General features: G+C 47.3%; 2 protein-coding genes across 2 annotated transcripts in view; one reads left to right on the forward strand and one right to left on the reverse strand.

Annotated features, from left to right (window-relative positions):
- The window catches only part of faim2a (Fas apoptotic inhibitory molecule 2a), a 48,541-nt gene extending 40,493 nt beyond the window's left edge, over positions 1–8,048 (reverse strand). The window contains exon 1 of the mRNA XM_072569640.1: positions 7,905–8,048. The gene's annotated coding sequence lies outside the window, so the exon portion shown is untranslated. The remainder of the gene's footprint in view (positions 1–7,904) is intronic.
- Positions 8,049–8,511: 463 nt separating this feature from the next.
- abcf2a (ATP-binding cassette, sub-family F (GCN20), member 2a) overlaps positions 8,512–21,566 on the forward strand; it is a 39,104-nt gene continuing 26,049 nt past the window's right edge. Inside the window, exons 1-2 of the mRNA XM_072569641.1 lie at positions 8,512–8,661; positions 18,812–19,018. Of these exons, the coding sequence (XP_072425742.1) occupies positions 18,847–19,018 (172 nt within the window). The 5' untranslated portion in view covers positions 8,512–8,661; positions 18,812–18,846. The remainder of the gene's footprint in view (positions 8,662–18,811; positions 19,019–21,566) is intronic.

Consider the following 21,566-nt stretch of genomic DNA (forward strand, 5'->3'; position numbering starts at 1 on the left):
ACAATCAACACAGGAATTCTTGGACATCATCAGAAATACACACATAGACAAGGAAGAAACTATGGTCTCATTCGATATAACGGCATTGTTCACCTCTATCGACAAAACCCTAGCCAGAGAAACAATAGCCAACCTGCTGGACATACAGAACAGACAACAGGAGGTGAACCTATCAACAAAGACTGCATACTCAAACTACTGGACCTGTGCCTCACAACACACTTCACATTCAACAACCAAATATATGAACAAATCAATGGCACACCCATGGGCTCACCCATCTCTGGACTCATAGCAGAAGCGGTAATGCAAAGGTTAGAACAAACAGTCTTACCGCAAATTCAACCCAAACTCTGGGTCAGATATGTGGATGACACCTTTGTAATCATTAAAAACACAGAAATAGAGAACACACACCGGATCATCAACGCCACACTCACAGGAATCCGATTCACTAGAGAGGAAGAAAAGGACAACCAACTCCCATTCCTACACGTGATGGTACAGAGAACACCGAACGGAGAATTCACCACAAAGGTATACAGGAAAGCCACACAGACCAAGTCCTAAACTATGAAAGCAACCACCCCAACACACACACAAAAGAAGTTGCATCAAGACACTGTTCAAAAAGGCCACAACACACTGCAGTACACCAGAACTGCAAAAAGAGGAAGAAGAACACCTATACAATGTATTCACCAAAAACGATACCCTCGCAATTTCATCAACAGATGCCTAAGGGAAAGACAACAGAATGAGGACATGCCACAACTCAAAGGACTAGCCACACTACTATACATCAGGAGCATTTCCGAACTGACAGCCAGACTACACGGTGGCACGGTGGCACAGTGGTTAGCACTGCTGCCTCACAGCGCCAGAGACCCGGGTTCAGTTCCCGCCTCAGGCGACTGACTGTGTGGAGTTTGCACGTTCTCCCCGTATCTGCGTGGGTTTCCTCTGGGTGCTCCGGTTTCCTCCCACAGTCCAAAGATGTGCAGGTCAGGTGAATTGGCCATGCTAAATTGCCCGTAGTGTTAGGTAAGTGGTAGATGTAGATGTAGGGGTATGGGTGGGTTACGCTTCGGCAGGGCGGTGTGGACTTGTTGGGCCGAAGGGCCTGTTTCCACACTGTAAGTAATCTAATCTAAACTACTGCGACCACTAGGACTCATACCAGCACACAAACCAACAGCCACTCTCAGACGACAACTCACCAGGGCGAAGGACCTGATACCCAGCATGAGCAAAACCAATGTAGTGTACAAAATCTCATGCAAGGACTGCACAAAACACTACATAGGACAAACAGGAAGACAGCTAATGGTCCGCATCCATGAACACCAGCTAGCCACGAAACGACATGACCTGCTATCCTTAGTAGCCTCACACTCAGATGACAAGCAACATGAGTTCGACTGGGACAACACTACTATTATAGGACAAGCCAAACAGAGAACAGCCAGAGAATTCCTAGAGGCATGGCACTCATCCACAGATTCAATCAATAAGCACATCGACCTGGACCCAATATACCGACCACTGCAGCGGACAGCTGGAACTGACAACCGGAAGGTACAAATCACTATAAATGCCGGAGGAAAGATCACAGAAACGCTTCACAGGAGGCTCCCAAGCACTGAGGATGTCACCTAGACAGGGGACGAAACGTCTGCAACACAAATTCCCAGCTCAGCGAACAGAACCACAACAAGGAAAAAGTAGTGGCAGCTTTGACCATCATTTGCAATGGGTGAAAGTGAGTACTGCAGATGCTGGAGATGAGAGTTGAATGTATGGTGCTGGAAACGCATAGCAGGTCATGCAGCGTCTGAGGAGCAAGAGAATCAATGTTTCAGGCAAAAGCCCTTTTTCAGGAAAGAGGCTGGGAGCCTACCTATAGGTGGAGTGCTGGAGGACAGTTCCCATTGTGCTGTGGTTTATAAAGGGAGGGAGGAAAAGATAGACTGAGTAATTACACATCTAATATCAGTGGAGGAGATGATCATTAGAAAAATTTCTGACATCAAATATAAATTGTCATTCAGACAGGCTGATCAAGGACACAGCATGGATTTTAAAGAGAAGAATATTGCTGAGTAACTTGATTGAATTCTTTAAGGAAATAACAAGCAGGCTTAAATGAGGACAGTGATTTTGGGAAAGGCCTGACAAGATCGCATACAACAAACCAAATCGTAACTTAAAATCTCTTGGAATCTAACAGAAGATGTATTGAAGAAGGTACAGTATACAAAAACTGCCAACTGCAGGAATTAGATTCAAAATTGGCTGTGGCAGGAAGCATGAAAAAAAAGACTTGCAGTTATATTTCACATAATAGCACCTCAAATCACTCTAGAAGTTAATTGCATAAATTTTCATGTATTTCAGTGGTTCAAGGTCACTATATTTTTTCGAAGATAACTAGGAAGGGCAGTAAATGTTGGACTTGCTAGCCATGTCCATATCTTATGAAACATATTGATTTTTAAAAAGTACTAACTTGTATTGGTAACATAATGCAGCATTTCAAAACAAATACCCCACAAACTGCAAAATGAAAATGATCATCTAATCTGTTTTTGCAATGTGAAGTATTCCATTTTCCAGCTGTACATGCCCACTTTCTCAGCTTTTTCTGATATTAGGACCATCATTGCAGCTTCCTGCTCTCATCCTGAACCGGGAAATCCCAATTTTTGCCAATCTTTGACTTCTCCATCTCTGACAATTGGCAATAGGCTACATCTAAAGTTAAATACACTATTCAGTCCTGGAATTTGCTCCTGTTTAACAGCATTGTGGGTCTAGCCAAAGTTCATGGGCTGCAGCATTTCAAGAAGACAATTCACGACCACCTTTCTAAGGGCAACTAGGGATGAGCAATAAATGCTGGCCAAGCCAGTGATGCCCACCTGTCACAAGTGAATAAAGAAAAAAACCATACCAACTAATATGCATTGTTACCTTGATTATATTTCCTCACAATCTGCTTTCCGTAAAAGAAAACTCACTTTTTTCTGTCAAACCTGACCAGACAATATAACCAATAATCTTCGAACTTCAGAAATGTTTTTCTTTGTCCTTGATTGAAGGTCTTACACCAACCTTCAAGTGTGGCTGACAGGACCCTCTACCACGTCTGATCTTTTTCTTCTCTGCCTACCACTTCTCCATGCACAATAGGGTTCACCTGGTCTGTAGACAATGGATTAAACGCCATTTCCACCAACTCCAGTGTAATACCACCACCAAACCCACCTTCTCTTCCTTACTGAGCATTCTGTTTCTCTGTGACACTGGAGTCCATTCTGTAAAGACGATATCTTTCAAATTTGTTTTTGATCGTGACAAAAATGGTAAAAGGACTGATTTAGAACTCAATGATATGGAAGGTTTGCTGCCTGTTTCAAAAGCACTGGAAGTGCAGTATATACAGTTGCTTGTTCAAGCAGTAATGGAAACCAAGTTATAGGCGAGTTGAGGCCAAAGGGTTGTATATGATTTGAGCTCCATTGGTCTGTAGGCCAGTGACCAGTTATTGATGATGCAAGCTCTGTCTGCCTACAAGGATGTGATTGGCTCCCATACAACTGAACTGGTCAGGACTAAGAATGTCTGGGAGAAACCGTCGAACCACCAAAAGCAAAGGAGCTGAATTTTGTTCCACAATAAAAAGCATCTCAAGCCTCAAGATAGCCAGTTTATTTGCCATTTCCAATTGCTGTAAGTTGTGACTTTTCATTGATATGTCAACAACCTATATAAGTGGGAACCAGTCACCCTGGTCTCATGCAAAGAATTGAAAAGTTCTGGAAAAGGAAGACCAAGCAGCAGTATTTGGATCAGCAAAAAGATCATTTCAGCAAACCCTGTGAACAGGAAGCACTGAACCACCTTCCCAGCCTTTCCCTTCACCAATAACACCCATGGTGTTGTGTGTGTATCTGCATTTTTATGTGCGAAGGGGTTTATAAAGGAATTTGCGTTTTAACTAATACATTGAAGTCGCGTAATTGTTGATTGCAACCAGAATCTATGTATTTGTAATAAATGTATTTTTGAGGACAGAAATCTAATCCATGCTTTCTGTAAACCCAGGTCTGAAAGACAGAGATAAACTAGGGAATTCTGCATACTTTTAAAATATTTCACTTTTGTGATCACTCTGGGAATAGTGTGGCTTGATTTCTTGTGTGGTATACCAATGAGGCATTCCATTCTTCAGTCACCCAATACCTCATCTCCTTCCCAAGGCACCTATTACATCCTGTTTCTTCGTAGTCCAAGGTCCCAAAAACTATTTCCAGGTAGGGGGTGATGGGGGGAGGGGAGGGGAGGGGGTGATGGGGGGAGTGGTGGTGGTGATGGGGGGGTGATAATGGGAGGTGGCGGTGGTGATGGGGGGGGGGGGGGTGATGCGGGGGGATGATGTGGAGGGGGGGGTGCTGCGGAGGGGGTGATGCGGAGGGGGGGGTGATGGTGATGGTGATGGGGGGTGATGCGGAGGGGGGGGGGATGCGGAGGGAGGGGATGCGGGGGAGGTGATGCGGAGGGGGGGTGATGGTGATGGGGGGGTGATGCGGGGGGGGGTGATGGTGATGGTGATGGGGGGTGATGCAGAGGGGGGGTGATGGTGATAGGGGGGGGATGCGGAGGGGGGGTGATGCGGGGGGGTGATGGTGATGGGGGGTGATGCGGAGGGGGGGTGATGGTGATGGGGGGGTGATGGTGATGGGGGGGTGATGCGGGGGGGGTGATGGTGATGGGGGGGTGATGCGGGGGGGGGTGATGGTGATGGTGATGGGGGGTGATGCAGAGGGGGGGTGATGGTGATGGGGGGGGGATGCGGAGGGGGGGTGATGCGGGGGGGTGATGGTGATGGGGGGTGATGCGGAGGGGGGGTGATGGTGATGGGGGGGTGATGCGGAGGGGGGGGTGATGGTGATGGGGGGTGATGCGGGGGGGGGGTGATGGTGATGGGGGGGTGATGCGGGGGGGGTGATGGTGATGGGGGGTGATGCGGAGGGGGGGGTGATGGTGATGGGGGGGTGATGCGGAGGGGGGGGGTGATAGTGATGGGGGGGTGATGCGGAGGGGGGTGATGGGGGGGTGATGCGGAGGGGGGGAGTGATGGTGATGGGGTGATGGTAATGGGGGGGTGATGGTGATGGGGGGTGATGGTGATGGGGGGTGATGCGGAGGGGGGGGTGATGGTGATGGGGGGTGATGCGGAGGGGGGGGTGATGCGGAGGGGGGGTGATGGTGATGGGGGGGTGATGCGGAGGGGGGGGGTGATGCGGAGGGGGGGTGATGGTGATGGGGGGTGATGGTGATGGGGGGGTGATGGTGATGGGGGGTGATGCGGAGGGGGGGGTGATGCGGAGGGGGGGTGATGGTGATGGGGGGGTGATGCGGAGGGGGGGGTGATGGTGATGGGGGGGTGATGCGGAGGGGGGGGTGAGGCGGAGGGGGGGGTGAGGCGGAGGGGGGGGCGAGGCGGAGGGGGGGGGCGAGGCGGAGGGGGGGGCGAGGCGGAGGGGGGGGTGAGGCGGAGGGGGGGTGAGGCGGAGGGGGGGGTGAGGCGGAGGGGGGGGTGATGGTGATGGGGGGGTGATGCGGAGGGGGGGGTGATGCGGAGGGGGGGGGTGATGCGGAGGGGGGGGGTGATGCGGGGGGGGGTGATGGTGATGGGGGGGTGATGGTGATGGGGGGGTGATGCGGGGGGGGGGTGATGGTGATGGGGGGGTGATGCGGAGGGGGGGGTGATGGTGATGGGGGGGTGATGCGGAGGGGGGGGGTGATGCGGGGGGGGTGATGGTGATGGGGGGGTGATGCGGAGGGGGGGGGGGTGATGCGGGGGGGGTGATGGTGATGGGGGGGGTGATGGTGATGGGGGGGTGATGCGGAGGGGGGGGGTGATCCGGGGGGGGTGATGGTGATGGGGGGGTGATGGATGGGGGGGTGATGCGGAGAGGGGGGGTGATGGTGATGGGGGGGTAATGGTGATGGGGGGGTGATGCGGAGGGGGGGGGATGATGCGGGGGGGGTGATGGTGTTGGGGGGGTGATGCGGAGGGGGGGGTGATGGTGATGGGGGGGTGATGCGGGGGGGGTGATGGTGATGGGGGGGTGATGCGGGGGGGGGGGTGATGGTGATGGGGGGGTGATGCGGGGGGGGGTGATGGTGATGGGGGGGTGATGCGGGGGGGGTGATGGTAATGGGGGGGTGATGCGGGGGGGGTGATGGTGATGGGGGGGTGATGCGGGGGGGGTGATGGTGATGGGGGGGTGATGCGGGGGGGGGGGTGATGGTGATGGGGGGGTGATGCGGGGGGGGGTGATGGTGATGGGGGGGTGATGTGGGGGGGGGTGATGGTGATGGGGGGGTGATGTGGGGGGGTGATGCGGAGGGGGGGGGTGATGGTGATGGGGGGGTGATGGTGATGGGGGGGTGATGCGGGGGGGGGGTGATGGTGATGGGGGGGTGATGTGGGGGGTGATGGTGATGGGGGGGTGATGCGGGGGGGTGATGCGGGGGAGTGATGGTGATGGGGGGGTGATGCGGAGGGGGGGGGGTGATGGTGATGGGGGGGTGATGCGGAGGGGGGGTGATGCGGAGGGGGGGTGATGCGGAGGGGGGGTGATGCGGAGGGGGGGGTGATGCGGAAGGGGGGTGATGGTGATGGGGGGGTGATGCGGAGGGGGGGGGTGATGGGGATGGGGGGGTGATGTGGGGGGGTGATGCGGGGGGGGGGGGTTGGTGATGGGGGGGTGATGCGGGGGGGGGTGATGGTGATGGGGGGGTGATGCGGGGGGGGGTGATGGTGATGGGGGGGTGATGCGGGGGGGGTGATGGTGATGGGGGGGTGATGTGGGGGGGGGGTGATGGTGATGGGGGGGTGATGTGGGGGGGTGATGCGAAGGGGGGGGTGATGGTGATAGGGGGGTGATGGTGATGGGGGGGTGATGCGGGGGGGGTGATGGTGATGGGGGGGTGATGTGGGGGGTGATGCGGAGGGGGGGGGGTGATGGTGATGGGGGGGTGATGCGGGGGGGGGTGATGCGGGGGGGTGATGGTGATGGGGGGGTGATGCGGAGGGGGGGGGTGATGGTGATGGGGGGGTGATGCGGAGGGGGGGGTGATGGTGATGGGGGGGTGATGCGGAGGGGGGGTGATGCGGAGGGGGGGGTGATGCGGAGGGGGGGGTGATGCGGAGGGGGGGGTGATGCGGAGGGGGGGGTGATGCGGAGGGGGGGGGTGATGCGGAGGGGGGGGTGATGTGGGGGGGTGATGCGGGGGGGGTGATGGTGATGGGGGGGGTGATGCGGAGGGGGGGGGTGATGGTGATGGGGGGGTGATGGTGATGGGGGGGTGATGCGGAGGGGGGGGGTGATGCGGAGGGGGGGGGTGATGGTGATGGGGGGGGTGATGCGGGGGGGGTGATGGTGATGGGGGGGTGATGCGGAGGGGGGGGTGATGGTGATGGGGGGGTGATGCGGAGGGGGGGTGATGCGGACGGGGGGGTGATGGTGATGGGGGGGTGATGCGGAGGGGTGATGCGGGGGGGGGGGGGTGATGGGGATGGGGGGGTGATGTGGGGGGGTGATGCGGGGGGGGGGGTTGGTGATGGGGGTTGGGTGGGAGGTGTGGTGAGGGTGTGTGGGGTGAGGGGGGTGGTAATGGGGGGGGGGTAGTGATGGGGAGGGGGGTGGGGGGGGTGAGTGGGGGTGGGGACTGGGGTGGGTGACAGGGGTGGGGGAGGTAGGGTATTGGAGGAGATGAACGTGGTTGTTGAGGGGATGAGGTCCCATTTTCTCCGACCTCCAAGAAGCCTGTCCCTGCAGACTCTCCATGGCCCGGGAGGGGAGGGGAGGGAACCCTCCGCCATTTCTTACCGTTAACCGAGCGGCTCCTTCCCGCCTCTCGGCTCTGGCCGTTACACCACGTGATCCAGTGGCGTCGTGTTGCCCAGGCGTCGCCGCAAAGTCTCTTGGGAATTGTAGTTCCCGCGCCGGGGTGTGACGCAATCAACAGCGCATCAATAGCGCCGTTTGGCGTCAACACCACCCGCCGAGTCTGTCCCAGACTGCAACAGGACCTGACGGGGTGTCGATCAGAGTCTCCTGTCAGTCAACCAACGGTGGGTTTAATAATATGGAATTTGATTCACTCACCAGCTATTATAATTTATAATTTAAAAAATAATGCACCAACTACTGTTTTGAATTATGAATATGTACGAATCCGGCTTTACCGTAAAGATCAGTGCATTGTCGGATTTGTAGTTCATCGCGCCCACTGAACAACGGCTCAGAATACCAGTGTGGACTACACCTCCCAGAAGGCTGAGGGGCAGCGCGGAGACATCGCGTGAGGGTCCGCCAATAGGTGCCGGTGGCGAGGGAGGGCGGGGCCTGGCGTCCCGCGCGGTTCCTTCTGGAAGTTGTAGTTATTTTGCGGAAGCTGTTCCAGCCAACAGGCATCTGAAACTGCACCAGATAACTACAATTCCCAGAGGGCCAAGGGCTGAGCTTCCGCCGGGCTCTAGGGAAGGGTAAGCAGAAGCCGGTCGGCACGCGGCTTATCGAGGTGTCACTGACGGGCCGGTCTCAAACAGGACGGCAACCGACAATCTCCCGTCGGCTTCTCCAGGTGAGGAATCGTCCATGATATGGTCTTGTGGATTGAGTTCATAAAGAAGAAGAAGAAGAAGAAGAAGCAGCAGCGAAATCTCTCCTCAGGCCGGGGCCGAGCTGTTGTCAGGCTCCGGCTCGGCCCTGGTCACTTAGGCCCCGGCGAGCATCCTCCCGCTTCCCAGAATAGTTCTGGGTTCGAGGCCCTGTTCCTAATCTCTGCTGATACTTGTCGATAATGAAATCCGATGGTCTAGGGCGGTTAGGTGCATTTTAAACGTGCACCAGCCCATGATGGGATTGAATGGCGGAACGAACTGGAAGGGCTGAATGGCCTCCTCCTCCTCCTAACTGTTAACGCGCCCAGTTGTGAGAGAGAGGGTGGGGTCAGTTTTTAATTCGTTCATGGGATGTGTGCTAGAACGTATTGCCTTTGACAAAGGTGGTGGTGGGTTGCCTGCATGAACTGCTGTCGTCTCCTGAAAGGACGGCTCCATCAGGTCATTAATTTTTTGAGTTAAAAATCACTCAACACCAGGTTATAGTCCAACAGGTTTAATTGGAAGCACACTAGCTTTCGGAGCGACGCTCCTTCATCAGGTGATTGTGGAGGGCTCGATCGTAACACCGAATTTATAGCAAAAATTTACAGTGTGATGTAACTGAAATTATACATTGAAAAATTGATTGTCTGTTAATCTTTTCATCTGTTAGAATACAGTGATAGTTTCACTTCTTTCATGTGTAAATCACAAAACCCTTTTTTTTTTAAAGTTGCATTCTCGGGTTAGCTGTTAACAATGGTGATAGCTAGACAATATGTTGAAGGTGTTAGCCCCCAGTGTTCTCTGTCTATGACCTGATGTTTAGATAGAGTCTAAATCTAAAAAGTGAGATAACAGAGTTTTACATAAATTCATGCAGTTTTTGGGCTCAGAGTTCTACATGAATGTATGCAGTTTTTGAGCGAAATGCAATGTAACTCTGCAAGTACAAATTCACCCCACAAAATATGTGCGCATGTGGGTCTTTGTCTGTGTGTGTGTGTGTCTCTGGGATGGGGGTTGTGAGTGTGAGAAAGTGTGTGTGTATAGTGAGCGCAGTGTCTTAAGTCTGTGAGGGGGTGCATGTGGGAGTGTGTGTGTCTGTGTGTACCTGTGTATGTGACAGTGTATGTGTTGTGTAGGAATATCTGTGTGTGTAGTGCAATGCTGATCACCTGTAATGTGACATGAACCCAAGGTCCAAGTTGAGGCCCTCCCTATGGGTACCAAACTTAGCTATCAGCCTCTGCTCGGCCACTTTCCGAGCAGAGGCTGATAGTTAAGTTTGGTACCCATAGGGAGGGCCTCAACCGGGACCTTGGGTTCATGTCACATTACAGGTGATCACCATTGCACTACACAGACACACAGCCCTGAAGAAGGGCTCATGCCTGAAACGTCGATTCTCCTGTTCCTTGGATGCTGACTGACCTGTTGTGCTTTTCCAGCAACACATTTTCAGCTTTATTGTGATGTATTCAAGTACAGAGATGCATGAGTACAACGTTGCTATTTCCTGTGCCATCTTAGGTACAAAGGGGTCCAGGTACAAAATCTTAGATATAAATGAAAAAAATAAAGAAATAAAATAAAAAGTTATGCATATCAATCCTTCTAAAGTAGAGAAAGAAGGAAAAAGAATAAAAGCAGATGAGCCCATGCTGGCCTTGTCCTGAGGCCTGGGGTCCAAGCTGAGCTCATGTCCAGGGCCTGGGATGGCTCAGCTTGCCACCACCGATGCTGACTGAGGACAGGAGGTAAGTAGAAAGGGAGGAAAATATATAAGAAATAGATGGAGTGGATGTGCTCCAACTCAGGAGTCCTACGATGCCATCTCAGATCAGGGTAATGTCAAATGTGACCAAGTGTGGTCTTGATATCCATAAGACCAGAAAGTGCAGACACAGATTTAGGCCATTTGGCCCATTGAGTCTGCTGTACCATTTGATCATGATTGATATGTCCCTAAATCCCATTCTTCTGCCTTCTCCCTGTAAGCCTCACCTCCTAACCTATTAGGAACCTATGTATCTCTTTTTTTAAAGACACTCAATGTCTTAGGCTCCACAGCTCTCTGTAGCAGTGAGTTCCACAGATTCATCACACTCTGGCTAAACAAGTTCCTTTCCAACTTTGTTCTAAAGGTTTGACCATTCACCGTGAGGCTGTGCATTAGGGTCTTTGTCTCTCCTACTTGTGGAAACATCTTCTCCACTCTCGCTTGTATCTAGGCCTCTATATGCTCCCAAGTTTCAATCAGATCCCCTCTCATCCTTCCAAACCCAAGATTAGACACACCCACTTCTTCTGGAGTTTAGCTCTTTTGTTCCATTTAGGGACCAAAAGACTTTTGAGGCAGGTGATAACTATAAGAGTGCAGTTGTAAATCATTGTCACCTTTAAAGTCAACTTCATTGCTCATTATTGAGTGGATCTGCTTTATCCTGGGCTTTATAAATTGAGGCATGCACTACAAAGCAAGGAAGCAAATGTTGGTTGATGTTAGCTGAAGTATGGAATCCAATTCTGGGGGCCACATTTTGGGATAAGTGTCAAGGCCACAGAGGTGACAGAGGCGATTTTGAAGACTGGTACAGGGAAGCAGAAATTTGTGGAGAGACTTTACAAAGATCTAGCCAATTTGTTGGGGATAAATTTGCTACATGTATGAAGTATAGTGGAGTGAAATTCCCTTCTGATAGCTCTTTAAAGCATTGTCTCGGTGTTTTGTTCTTCATGACAACCTCAAATGGCTGTGACTGACTCTAGGTCCTTCTAAAGTGTGAAAAATCTTGTCTGAATTCACGTTTTTTCTTTGTGTTCTGTGTTTAAGACCACCTCCAGATTCACTTTTACAGTTCTTACTCTCTGATATTCTCCATCTCATGGTGTTGTCATCATGTACTGGGAACAGGGGAGTGTTGGGGGTAAATGATGTCAGAAATGTTTGAAAGAATTTTTTTCCTGTTGCTAGGTCAACTAAGTATCTATTGTGACCATAAGATACTGGAGTTGAAGTAGGCCATTCAGCCCATTGAGCCTGCTCTGCCATTCAATGAGATCATGACTCGATCTGATAATCCTGAACTCCACTTTCCTGCTTTTACCATATAATCCTTGATTCCCTTCTGACTAAAAATCTGTCTCTCTCAGCCTTAAATATAATTAATGACCCAGCTTCTACAAGCCTCTGCAGGAGTGATGGGGAGCAATTCAGTTGTTGTCCATATTGGGGTCAACAAAATAAACGAGGTCCTGTTTGGGGAATGTCAGGAATGAGAAACAAAATTTATTCACTTGTCCCTAAAATATTTCTAAAATCCCTTTGGATTTTGCTTTAAAATAAAATAAAGAACTGCAGGTGCTGGAGTTCTGAAACACATATGGAAATTGTTCGAGAAACGCAGCATCTGAGGAGAAAAAGCAGAATTAATGTTTCAAGTCCAGTGACAATAGGTGTCTCAGACCTGCTGAGTTTCTCCAACGATTTGCTTTTGTTTGATTTTTCCTTTAATATTACCCACTATTGCTTTTCTCGTATCCTCTCTTTGCTCTCCTAATTTCTTTTCTAAATAACCCTCTGCACTTTCTGTAATCATGTAAAGCATTTGCTGTTTTGAGGTGTTGGTATCTACCTTAAGCTTTTTTTTCTTTTACCCAAACTTGTACATTCCTTGACTTCCACAGTTCTCTGGATTTTATGATCCTGCCATTCAGCTTTATGGAAATATGTTAGGAGGAAGATTCCTGATGAAGGGCTTCTGCCCAAAACATCGATTCTCCTGCTCCTCAGATGCTGCCTGATGTGGTGTGCTTTTCCAGCACCACATTCTTGACTGGAAATATGTTAGCCCTGCACTTCACACTTATTGCCCTTTTGAAATACTCCACTCTCGTGATGATGATTTTCTGATATGTTGCTGCCCCCAGTTCATTTTGGCCAGATATTGTCTTCGCATATTAAAAACACACACCACATTACCCCCACGCGCCCCCACACTTTTTCCCAATCGATAATTACCTCAAATCGTACTGAATTATGGCCTCTGCTCAAAAAGTGAGGGGTTAGCTTGTTTCATTCAGAATTTACCCTTGCGGGGAGAGGGAACAAGTTGGTCAGTTTCCTCTTCCACTTCCATCTGGTTATTGCTGGCACTAGATAGCACTGTTGGGTAAGCACTGGCTACGTTCCATCAGCAAGTGGTTTGCTAGTGGCTGGTGATGTGTGGGTTCTGACCCTGAGTCAATGGTAATAACACAGCAATACAGCACTTTCTGAAGTGTCACTCAGTTCTGTTACAGATGACCATAGGCAATTCAGCCCCTCGAACCTGCTCCAGCATTAATACGATCATGACTGATTTCAACTCCACCTCCATTCCATTTTCCTGTCTGTATCTAATAACCTTACAACCTGTTACTAATGAAAAATCTGTCTATCTTAAATTTGCTTAAAGTCCCAGTGTCCACCACACTCTGACACAGTGAATTCCACAGATTCATGATCCTTTGAAAGAAGTATATTACAGAGGAGGAAGTGCTGGATGTCTTGAAACGCATAAAGTTGGATAAATCCCCAGGACCTGATCAGGTGTACCCTAGAACTCTGTGGGAATTTGAAGAAGTGATTGCTGGGCCTCTTGCTGAGATAGTTGTATCATAGATAGCCACAGGTGAGGTGCTGGAAGATGGTGGTTGGCAAAGAGGGTTATTTCAGATTACAACAGGATCTGGACCAGATGGGCCAATGGACTGAGAAGTGGCAGATGGAATTTAATTCAGATAAATGCGAGGGGCTGCATTTTGGGAAAGCAAATCTTAGCAGGACTTATACACTTAATGGTAATATCCTGGGGCGTGTTGCTGAACAAAGAGACCTTGGAATGGATGTTCATAGCTCCTTGAAAGTGGAGTTGCAGATAGATAGGATAGTGAAGAAGGCGTTTTGGTATGCTTTCCTTTATTGGTCAGAGTATTGAGTACAGGAGTTGGGAGGTGAAGTTGCGGCTGTACAGGACATTGGTTAGGCCACTGTTGGAATATTGCGTGCAATTCCGGTCTTCCTATCAGAAAGATATTGTGTAACTTGAAAGGGTTCAGAAAAGATTTACAAGGATGTTGTCAGGGTTGGAGGATTTAAGCTATAGGGAGAGGCTGAACAGGCTGGGGCTGTTTTCCTTGGAGCATCGGAGGCTGAGGGGTGACCTGAAAGAAGTTTGCAAAATTGAGGGGCATGGATAGACCAAGTCTTTTCCCTGGGGTGGACGAGTCTAGAACTAGAGGGCATAGGTTTAGGGTGAGAGGGGAAAGATGTAAAAGAGACTTACGGGGCAACTTTTTCACACAGAGGGTGGTACGTGTATGGAATGGGCTGCCAGAGGAAGTGGTGGAGACTAGTACAATTGCAAGATTTAAGAGGCATTTGGATGGGTAAATGAATAGGAAGGGTTTGGAGGGATATGGGCCGGGTGCTGGCAGGTGGGACTAGATTAGATTAAGATATCTGGTCAGCATGGACGTGTTGGACCGAAGGGTCTGTTTCCGTGCTGTACGTCTCTATGACTATGACTCTATGACTAAGTAATTTCTCCTCCTCTCTGATTTGAATCTTCTAGCCCTTATCTTAAAACTATGATTACTCATCCTTGATTCCCAACAAGAGGGCGTTTACTTTGTCAATCCGCTTTAGTGTATTGTTTATCTTAGTTAGATCTCTTATCTTCTAAATTCAAGTTTAGGTGTAAACTGTTCAATAGGGTAAGCTATTGTTATGAAGATGTGGGTGTACTGTACCTTTTAAGGGAGTTAAAAGCTAGCAGAACTACCTGACTGGGGAAAATTGAACAGTTGGGAGGAGAGCTGCTAAGCCACCAGCATCTGCAGACTACCCAGAAAATATCTGTCTTAAAGGTACCTTCATGGATCTGTGACCTGTGAAGCATAATCCCTAAAAAGAAGACACAGGAAGATCCAAATAGAAGATTCGACAGCTGGCTGGTTTTGAAATTTGAATTTTTCAGTAAATCTGAATCGGAGGGTTTTATCGGACTAGTATTATAGGAGGGAAAGTAAAAGATAGGTTAGAGGGAGGAGTTGTAAATAGTTGTTAGTTAATTATTCTGTGTTATACTTTAAGAAATAAAGTTGTTAATCTTTACTTCAAGTAGTTCTTGGCCTCTCGAAATTTCACAGATTACTGTACAGGATAAATCCTTTCTGTGTTGGTTTAATTTGAGCAGGAGGGTTTACCCTGTGTCATAACACTCTTCATGTCTAGAATCAATCTTGTAGATCTCCTCTGAGCTGCCTCCAATGCAGCAACATCTCTCCAAATAAGGGGAATCAAAATTGTATACAATATACCAGGTGTGATCCCACACGTGTTTGTACAGTTGCAGTAACATGTCCATACTTATAAAAATTGAAAGAACTGTGGAATTGAATTGAATTGATTGTCACATATACTGAGGCACCATGAAAAGCTTTGTCTTGCGAGCAATACAGACAGATCAGAGTTAAATAGCATAGATAGTAAATAATAGGTAAACAGCAGCAAAAACAAAAACACAGGGACAGGCGAATGCTAAGAGTTTGAGAGTCCATTCAGTATTCTAACAACAGTAGGATAAAAACTGTTTCGCAACCGGCTGATGTGTGTGTTCAGGCTTCTGTACCTTCTCCCCGACGGTAGAGGTTGTTGACAAACATTGCCAGGGTGGGGGATGGATCTTTGAGAATGTTGGTGGCCTTTCCTTGTCAGCGGGCCTGGTAGATGGATTCTATAGATGGGAGGTTGGTCTTTGTGATTGTCCGGGCCGAGTTCACCACTCTCTGTAACCTTCTCCGATCTTGAATGGTACAGTTGCCACACCAGGTAGTGATACATCCAGACAGAATGCTCTCAATGGCACACCTATAAAAGTTGGCAAAGGTATTCACTGTCATGCCAAATTTCCTGAGGTGCCTGAGGAAGAAGAGATGTTGTTGGGTCTTCGTAACCAGTGGCTCCACATCAAGAATCCAAGAAAGCTTGTTGTTGACCACTCCCAAGACCTTGACACTCTTCATTCGTTCCACCTCTGTGCTGTTAATGTAAGATGCTGTAAATCACAAAAAAACAGAAATCTTTGGAAATGCTCAGCAGGTCTGGCAGCATTTGTGAAGAGAAATCAAAGTTAATATTATGGGTCCAGTGACCCTTCCTCAGAACTGATGGTAGCAAGGTAAGTGTTGGTTTATATGCAGAAGACAGGATGAGGGAAGGGGTAAGGAGCAAACGATAGGTAGCGATGGAGCCTAAAGAGAGCTCAGGCTGTATCTCTACCTATTGTTTGCTCCTTACCTCTCCCTCATCCTGTCTTCTGCATATAAACCAACACTTACCTTGCTACCATCAGTTCTGAGGAAGGGTCACTGGACCCATAATATTAACTTTGATTTCTCTTCACAAATGCTGCCAGACCTGCTGAGCATTTCCAGCAACCTTTTGTTTTTGTTCCATACTTTTTTACACTCTTCCTGTAGTAACGAATGTAAAAATTCCATTTGGCTTCCTTTTTAGGCAGTGTATCTGTATTCTAGCTTCTGCAGTTCATGCACAAGGATGCCCAGGTCTCTCTGCACCAAAGCACTCTGAAGTTACTCTCCATTTAGATAATAAGTTGCATTTCTATTCTTCTGATCAAAATGGAGAGCATTTCAGTTCTCCATGTCAACCTCCATCTGCCAAATTTTGGCCCACTAACTTAACCTATCCGTATCTGGTTGTAAATCTTTTTCTGCAACTTGCTTTCCTATCTATTTAGTGACATCTGCCTATTTGGCCATACTATTATTTGTCCCGTCATATCAATTATAATCATTCCCATGTTATCCCTAGATAACATGATATCATTAGTATCTAGAAATCTATCACACTGTACTTGAACATACTCTATCAACTTTCAAAGGATTCCAAAGACACTGTCCTCTAGTTTTAAAAAAAAGGTTCTTGTCAATTTCCAAAATGGCCTATCCCTTGTCATGAAACTCTCCTTATCCTAGAACACGTCTTTGTGCAATGTCCCCGCTGCATCCAGTAAGAATTTTAGTTTCAATAAGAGGAATGCCAGATGATTAGAGGGTGGCAAATGTTTTTCCCCAATTCAAGAAAGAGAAGAGGGATAATCCTGGGAATTACAGACTAGTCAGTCTTAAATCTGTGATGGGCAAATTATAGGAGAGGATTCTGAGAGACAGGATTTATGGTTACTTGTAAAACCAGAGTTTGATTTGAGACAGTCAGCGTGGCTTTGAGAGGGCCAGGTCATGCCTACAGCCTCATTGAATTCTTTGAGGATGTGACAAAATGCGTTGAAGGTAGAGCAGTGAATGTGGTGTACATGGATTTTAGCAATGTGTTTGATAAGGTTTCCCAAAGTAGGCTCATTCAGAAAGTAAGGACGCATGGGGTACAGGGAAATCTGGCTGTCTGGATATAGAATTGGCTGGCCCATAGAAGACAGAGGGTGGTAGATGGATAGTATTCAGCCTGGAACTCAGTGACCAGTGGTGTTCCACAGGGATCGCTGTTCTTTGTAATGTTTATAAATGACTTGGAAGAGAAAGTGGTAGGGTGGGTTAGTAAGTTTGCTAATGACACGAAGATTGGTGGAGTTGTAGATAGTATGGAGGGGCTGTTGTAGGTTGCAATGGAACATTGACAGGGTGCAGAGCTGGGCTTCGAAGTGGCAGATGGAATTCAACCTGGAAAAGTGTGAAGTGATTCATTTTGGAAGGTTGAATTTGAATGCAGAATACAGGGTTAAAGGCAGGATTCTTGGCAGTGTGGAGGAACAGAGGGATCTTGGGTCCATGTCCATAGATTCCCTCAAAGTTGCCACCCAAGTTGATAGGGTTGTTAAGAAGGTGTTTGGTGTGTTGGCTTTCATTAACAGGGGGGATTGAGTTTAAGAGCCATGAGGTTATACTGCAGCTCTATAGAGCCCTGGTTAGATTGCACTTGGAAATTGTGTCCAGTTCTCATTACAGGAATGATGTAGAAGCTTTAGAGAGAATGCAAAGGAGATTTTCCAGGATGTTGCCTGGACTGAGGGCATGTCTTATTGTTGAAGCAGAATTTATTTAGCAGGGATCCATGAGAGCAAAAGAAATCAACAATACTCAAAAATCAATTGAACTGACAACAATCAGCCTTTTTTGTAAATACTGCAGCCGTTTGGCTGAGACTTTGAAAGAAGAGGGATCCAGGTCCTTCCCTATTTTCCTTCCAAGTTTCGTGCCTTACAAAAGAAAATGAACACATTAAAATATGCTGAGCACTTACAGATTATCATGAAATGTGCGTCATCTGTAACACCGAACCTTAGTTTAAAAAAATTAATTATTTGCACCATTCCATGACACTTTCTATTATACGGACCTTTTGTTTAGGCTAAAATCTACAGTTCGAAATATACAAGGAGCCATGAAAAAGATTACTGAAGTTTTATCAAACTTACGGAATTTGTTTACATTTGGCCTGGTCCTGAAAGCTGTTTCTGACCTTTAGTCTTTTAACCTACTGAACTATAACTCTAGAATTAACCATTTTTTTTCCCATAATGCAGTGTTAAATGTTCCCCACAATACCACATTATGAAGAAAGGTTGAGGGAGCTAGGGCTTTTCTCATTGGAGCAAAGAAGGCTGAGATGTGACTTGATAGAGATGTACAAGCTAATAAGAGGCATAGATAGAGTGAATAATCGAAGCCTTTTTCCCCAGGCAGAAATGGCTGTCAGAATGGGGCATAATTTTAAGGTGATTGGAGGAAGGTTTCAGCGAGGTGTCAGAAGTTGGATCTGTACAGTGTGTGGTGGGTGCATGGAATGCACTGCCAGTAGTGGTAGTAGAATCAGATACTTTAGGGATGTTTAAGCAACTCTTGAATAGGCACATGGATAACAGTAAAATGAAGGGTATGTAGTTTAGTTTGGTCATAGAATAGGATAAAAGGTTTGCACAACATCAAGGGCCAAAGGGGCTGTACTGTGCTGTACTGTTCTATATTCTATCACCTCCCATATTGAGTGAAAGATGTATTAAGGGAAGAGTTTAATTTTTAATCAGTGTTTTGTTTCCACAGATTGTACTTCCATTAATTCATACAAACCAATAGCCATGCCTTCTGATTTGGCCAAGAAAAAGGCAGCTAAGAAGAAGGAAGCTGCAAAGGCTCGTCAGCGTAAACCCAAGACCATTGATGCACCTGAGGAAAATGGTGACGTTGGTGTAGAGAGGATGGACAATTCAGAAACGCCGCAACTGAATGGCTCTTCTGTTCATGATGCAGGTAGGAACTTCCGTTATCAATTTGAACATCATCTCCCTCTGCTAACCCCTGCAGGCTGTCCCTCTCCCCAGACCAGCCTGATCCACATGGGCTACCTTAACTACTACAACACTTTTCCAGTTACACATGTTGGTTTCCCTGTGGTATTGAATTAAATTGTCAACCGTGGCTTTCTTCCAACATGCTTCTCCTGTCTTTGTATGACCAGTTTCCTGGGAGGTGGAGTAGTTACCATGTTTGAGTCGTTGAGCATTTTTTGTATGTTAACCTTTTCACAATTGGTAGGACAGGCAGCTCCAATCACTAAAATTGAAGCATTCCTCGAAGACTTGAAGATATGATCAAGGCTATCACTGAAAAACAGTGCTGTGGGAATGCTGTATCATCAGAAGGTGGCAGATTCACACTGTTGTGGTACTGCCTTTCAGGTGGATGTTTAATAACACCCCTGTTTGCTCCATTAGCTAATAAGACCATTAGACGCAGAAGTAGATTGTTCAGCCCATCACGTTTATTCCACCACTCAGTGAGATAATGATTGATCTGATAATTACTATGGACTAGGCTAGACCACTCAAAACATTCTGAAGCAGACAGCTCATACCATAACTTTGCAATTTGTTTTGGTAAGTGCATAGTGAAAATTACCAGGATTAAGTTAGTGAGGTTGACGACCAGGTTTAAAACAGACACAAAATTTATTCACAAAATTACACAGTGAAATACAAAGAACAGCATAAAGAACCCCTACAGAACTCAGGCTATCCGAACTAGACCTAATTATGCTGTTCTGAATATACACAGCAGTCCCAATAAGCAAACCCCCTTAAAAACCAGTATAAATGGAACACGTGTTTACAGATTGAAGTTAGAAGGGCTGAATTGGGGGGAGAGAAAGGGAGAGATCACTGTTGAACTCCTAACCAAACTATAAACTGCTCAGCTCAGCTCGAGAGCTGATCACTCCCCTTTCTCTGTACAGGTCACTTCTAAAACCTGACCACTTTGGCCTGAAATCTCATCTGTTTACATATTTTAAGAAAACAGCCTGTCAATACCCTTTAATCTCTGTGCCAAATCAGACTGTTCGGAGCCCGGCCCGGTTTATTGCCCCTCTGAAAAAAATCAAGGACAGAGTCTCCGTGAGCCAAGAAACAGCCTTCAGGGAAAAAAAAGGGACTAGCTTTGTGACATAATCCTCAACTCCATTTTCCCACCTTATCCCCATAATCCTTGATTCCCTTGCTAATTAGAAACCTTTACCTCAGCCTTGAATACACTAAATGATCCAACCTCAACAGTCCTCTGATAAAGAATTCCACAGATTCAGAACCCCATAAGAGGTGAGATTCCTCTTCATCTCTGCCTTAAATGAGTGATCCCGTATTCTGAGAGAATGCCTTCCACAATGGAAAACAGCCTTTCTGTATCTATTCTGATAAAGTCTGTTCATTAAAATTCTGAAAGGTCTTGAGCAAATAGTTGAAGAGAAGATGCTTCTACTTGTTGGGGGAAACCCAATGGTAGAGTTTACAATCTGAAGACAGTCATTAATCCAGTGGGGAATTCAGGAGAAAGCTCTTTAGTCTGAGTGGTAAGTTGGGTAAGTGCATGAGGGAGGGAGAAAGGAATGAAAGGATTTATTGATTGGGTATGATGAAGTGGGGAGAGAGAGGCTCATGTGGCACAGGACCACTGGCATGCACCGAATGTCCTCAATCTGTGCTGTAGACTGTATACAGTTATATCTAAAGAGAAGATCATCCAGTCGTAGCATGCATTCAGTTCAGTTCCTATGGATCCTTGCAGCCTGTAGACTAATCAGTTTGGGTTGAAAGTCAAACTCTGTTCTGTAAAGACCATGTATTTTTATTTTTGTCTTTAAAAACTGAACTGCAATAAAAAAGAGCTTCTCAAAGAAGTTTGCGTAATTTCACAGCAAGGATTTCAGTACCTCTTGTGGTCTGTATTTTTGAGGCAAAGGGAACCTGTATTGTGCAGACAGTCAGGAGCTGAGGAGTTGTTTACAAGAAAATCTGATTGGTTCTCACCTAACTGATCAGGTTGGAACTGGAAACAAGTTTCAGAAAGAGGAAGAGACAAAGCTGTGTTGTTCTCTGCAGTTTTAAAAAAAAAACTCCATTTCAACTTTTAAGAAAACCAGCAGTTTCTTAGCTGAGACTTTTGAATTGATAAACCAGACTTCCTGAGTGAATCAATCACTCTGTCCTACTCTCAAACTTGTGGAAGTCTCCAGAGAAAGGTAAGTAAACATGGAAGGCCTGTTTAGATGAAGAATAGTAATCTCAACGTTAGAATAGGAAAGGAAAAACTGGCCATTTTTTTTCCTATCTCTGTGAATGATCTGTTGTCCTCTATATGTGTGAGAGATGAAGTTTATAAAGGGATCCGAGTTTTAGTAGTGTTATCTGCCAGTGGCTTATTTGTTTACCTGTAGCAATAGTCTAATTATAATAAATAATTCTTGTTCAATGCAGAAATCTGGTCTATGCTTTCTATCGATCTTAGTCTGAAGGTCAAGAAAGTT

Source organism: Chiloscyllium punctatum, chromosome 5, assembly GCF_047496795.1.
Source record: "Chiloscyllium punctatum isolate Juve2018m chromosome 5, sChiPun1.3, whole genome shotgun sequence".
In the NCBI taxonomy this organism is placed as follows: domain Eukaryota; kingdom Metazoa; phylum Chordata; class Chondrichthyes; order Orectolobiformes; family Hemiscylliidae; genus Chiloscyllium; species Chiloscyllium punctatum.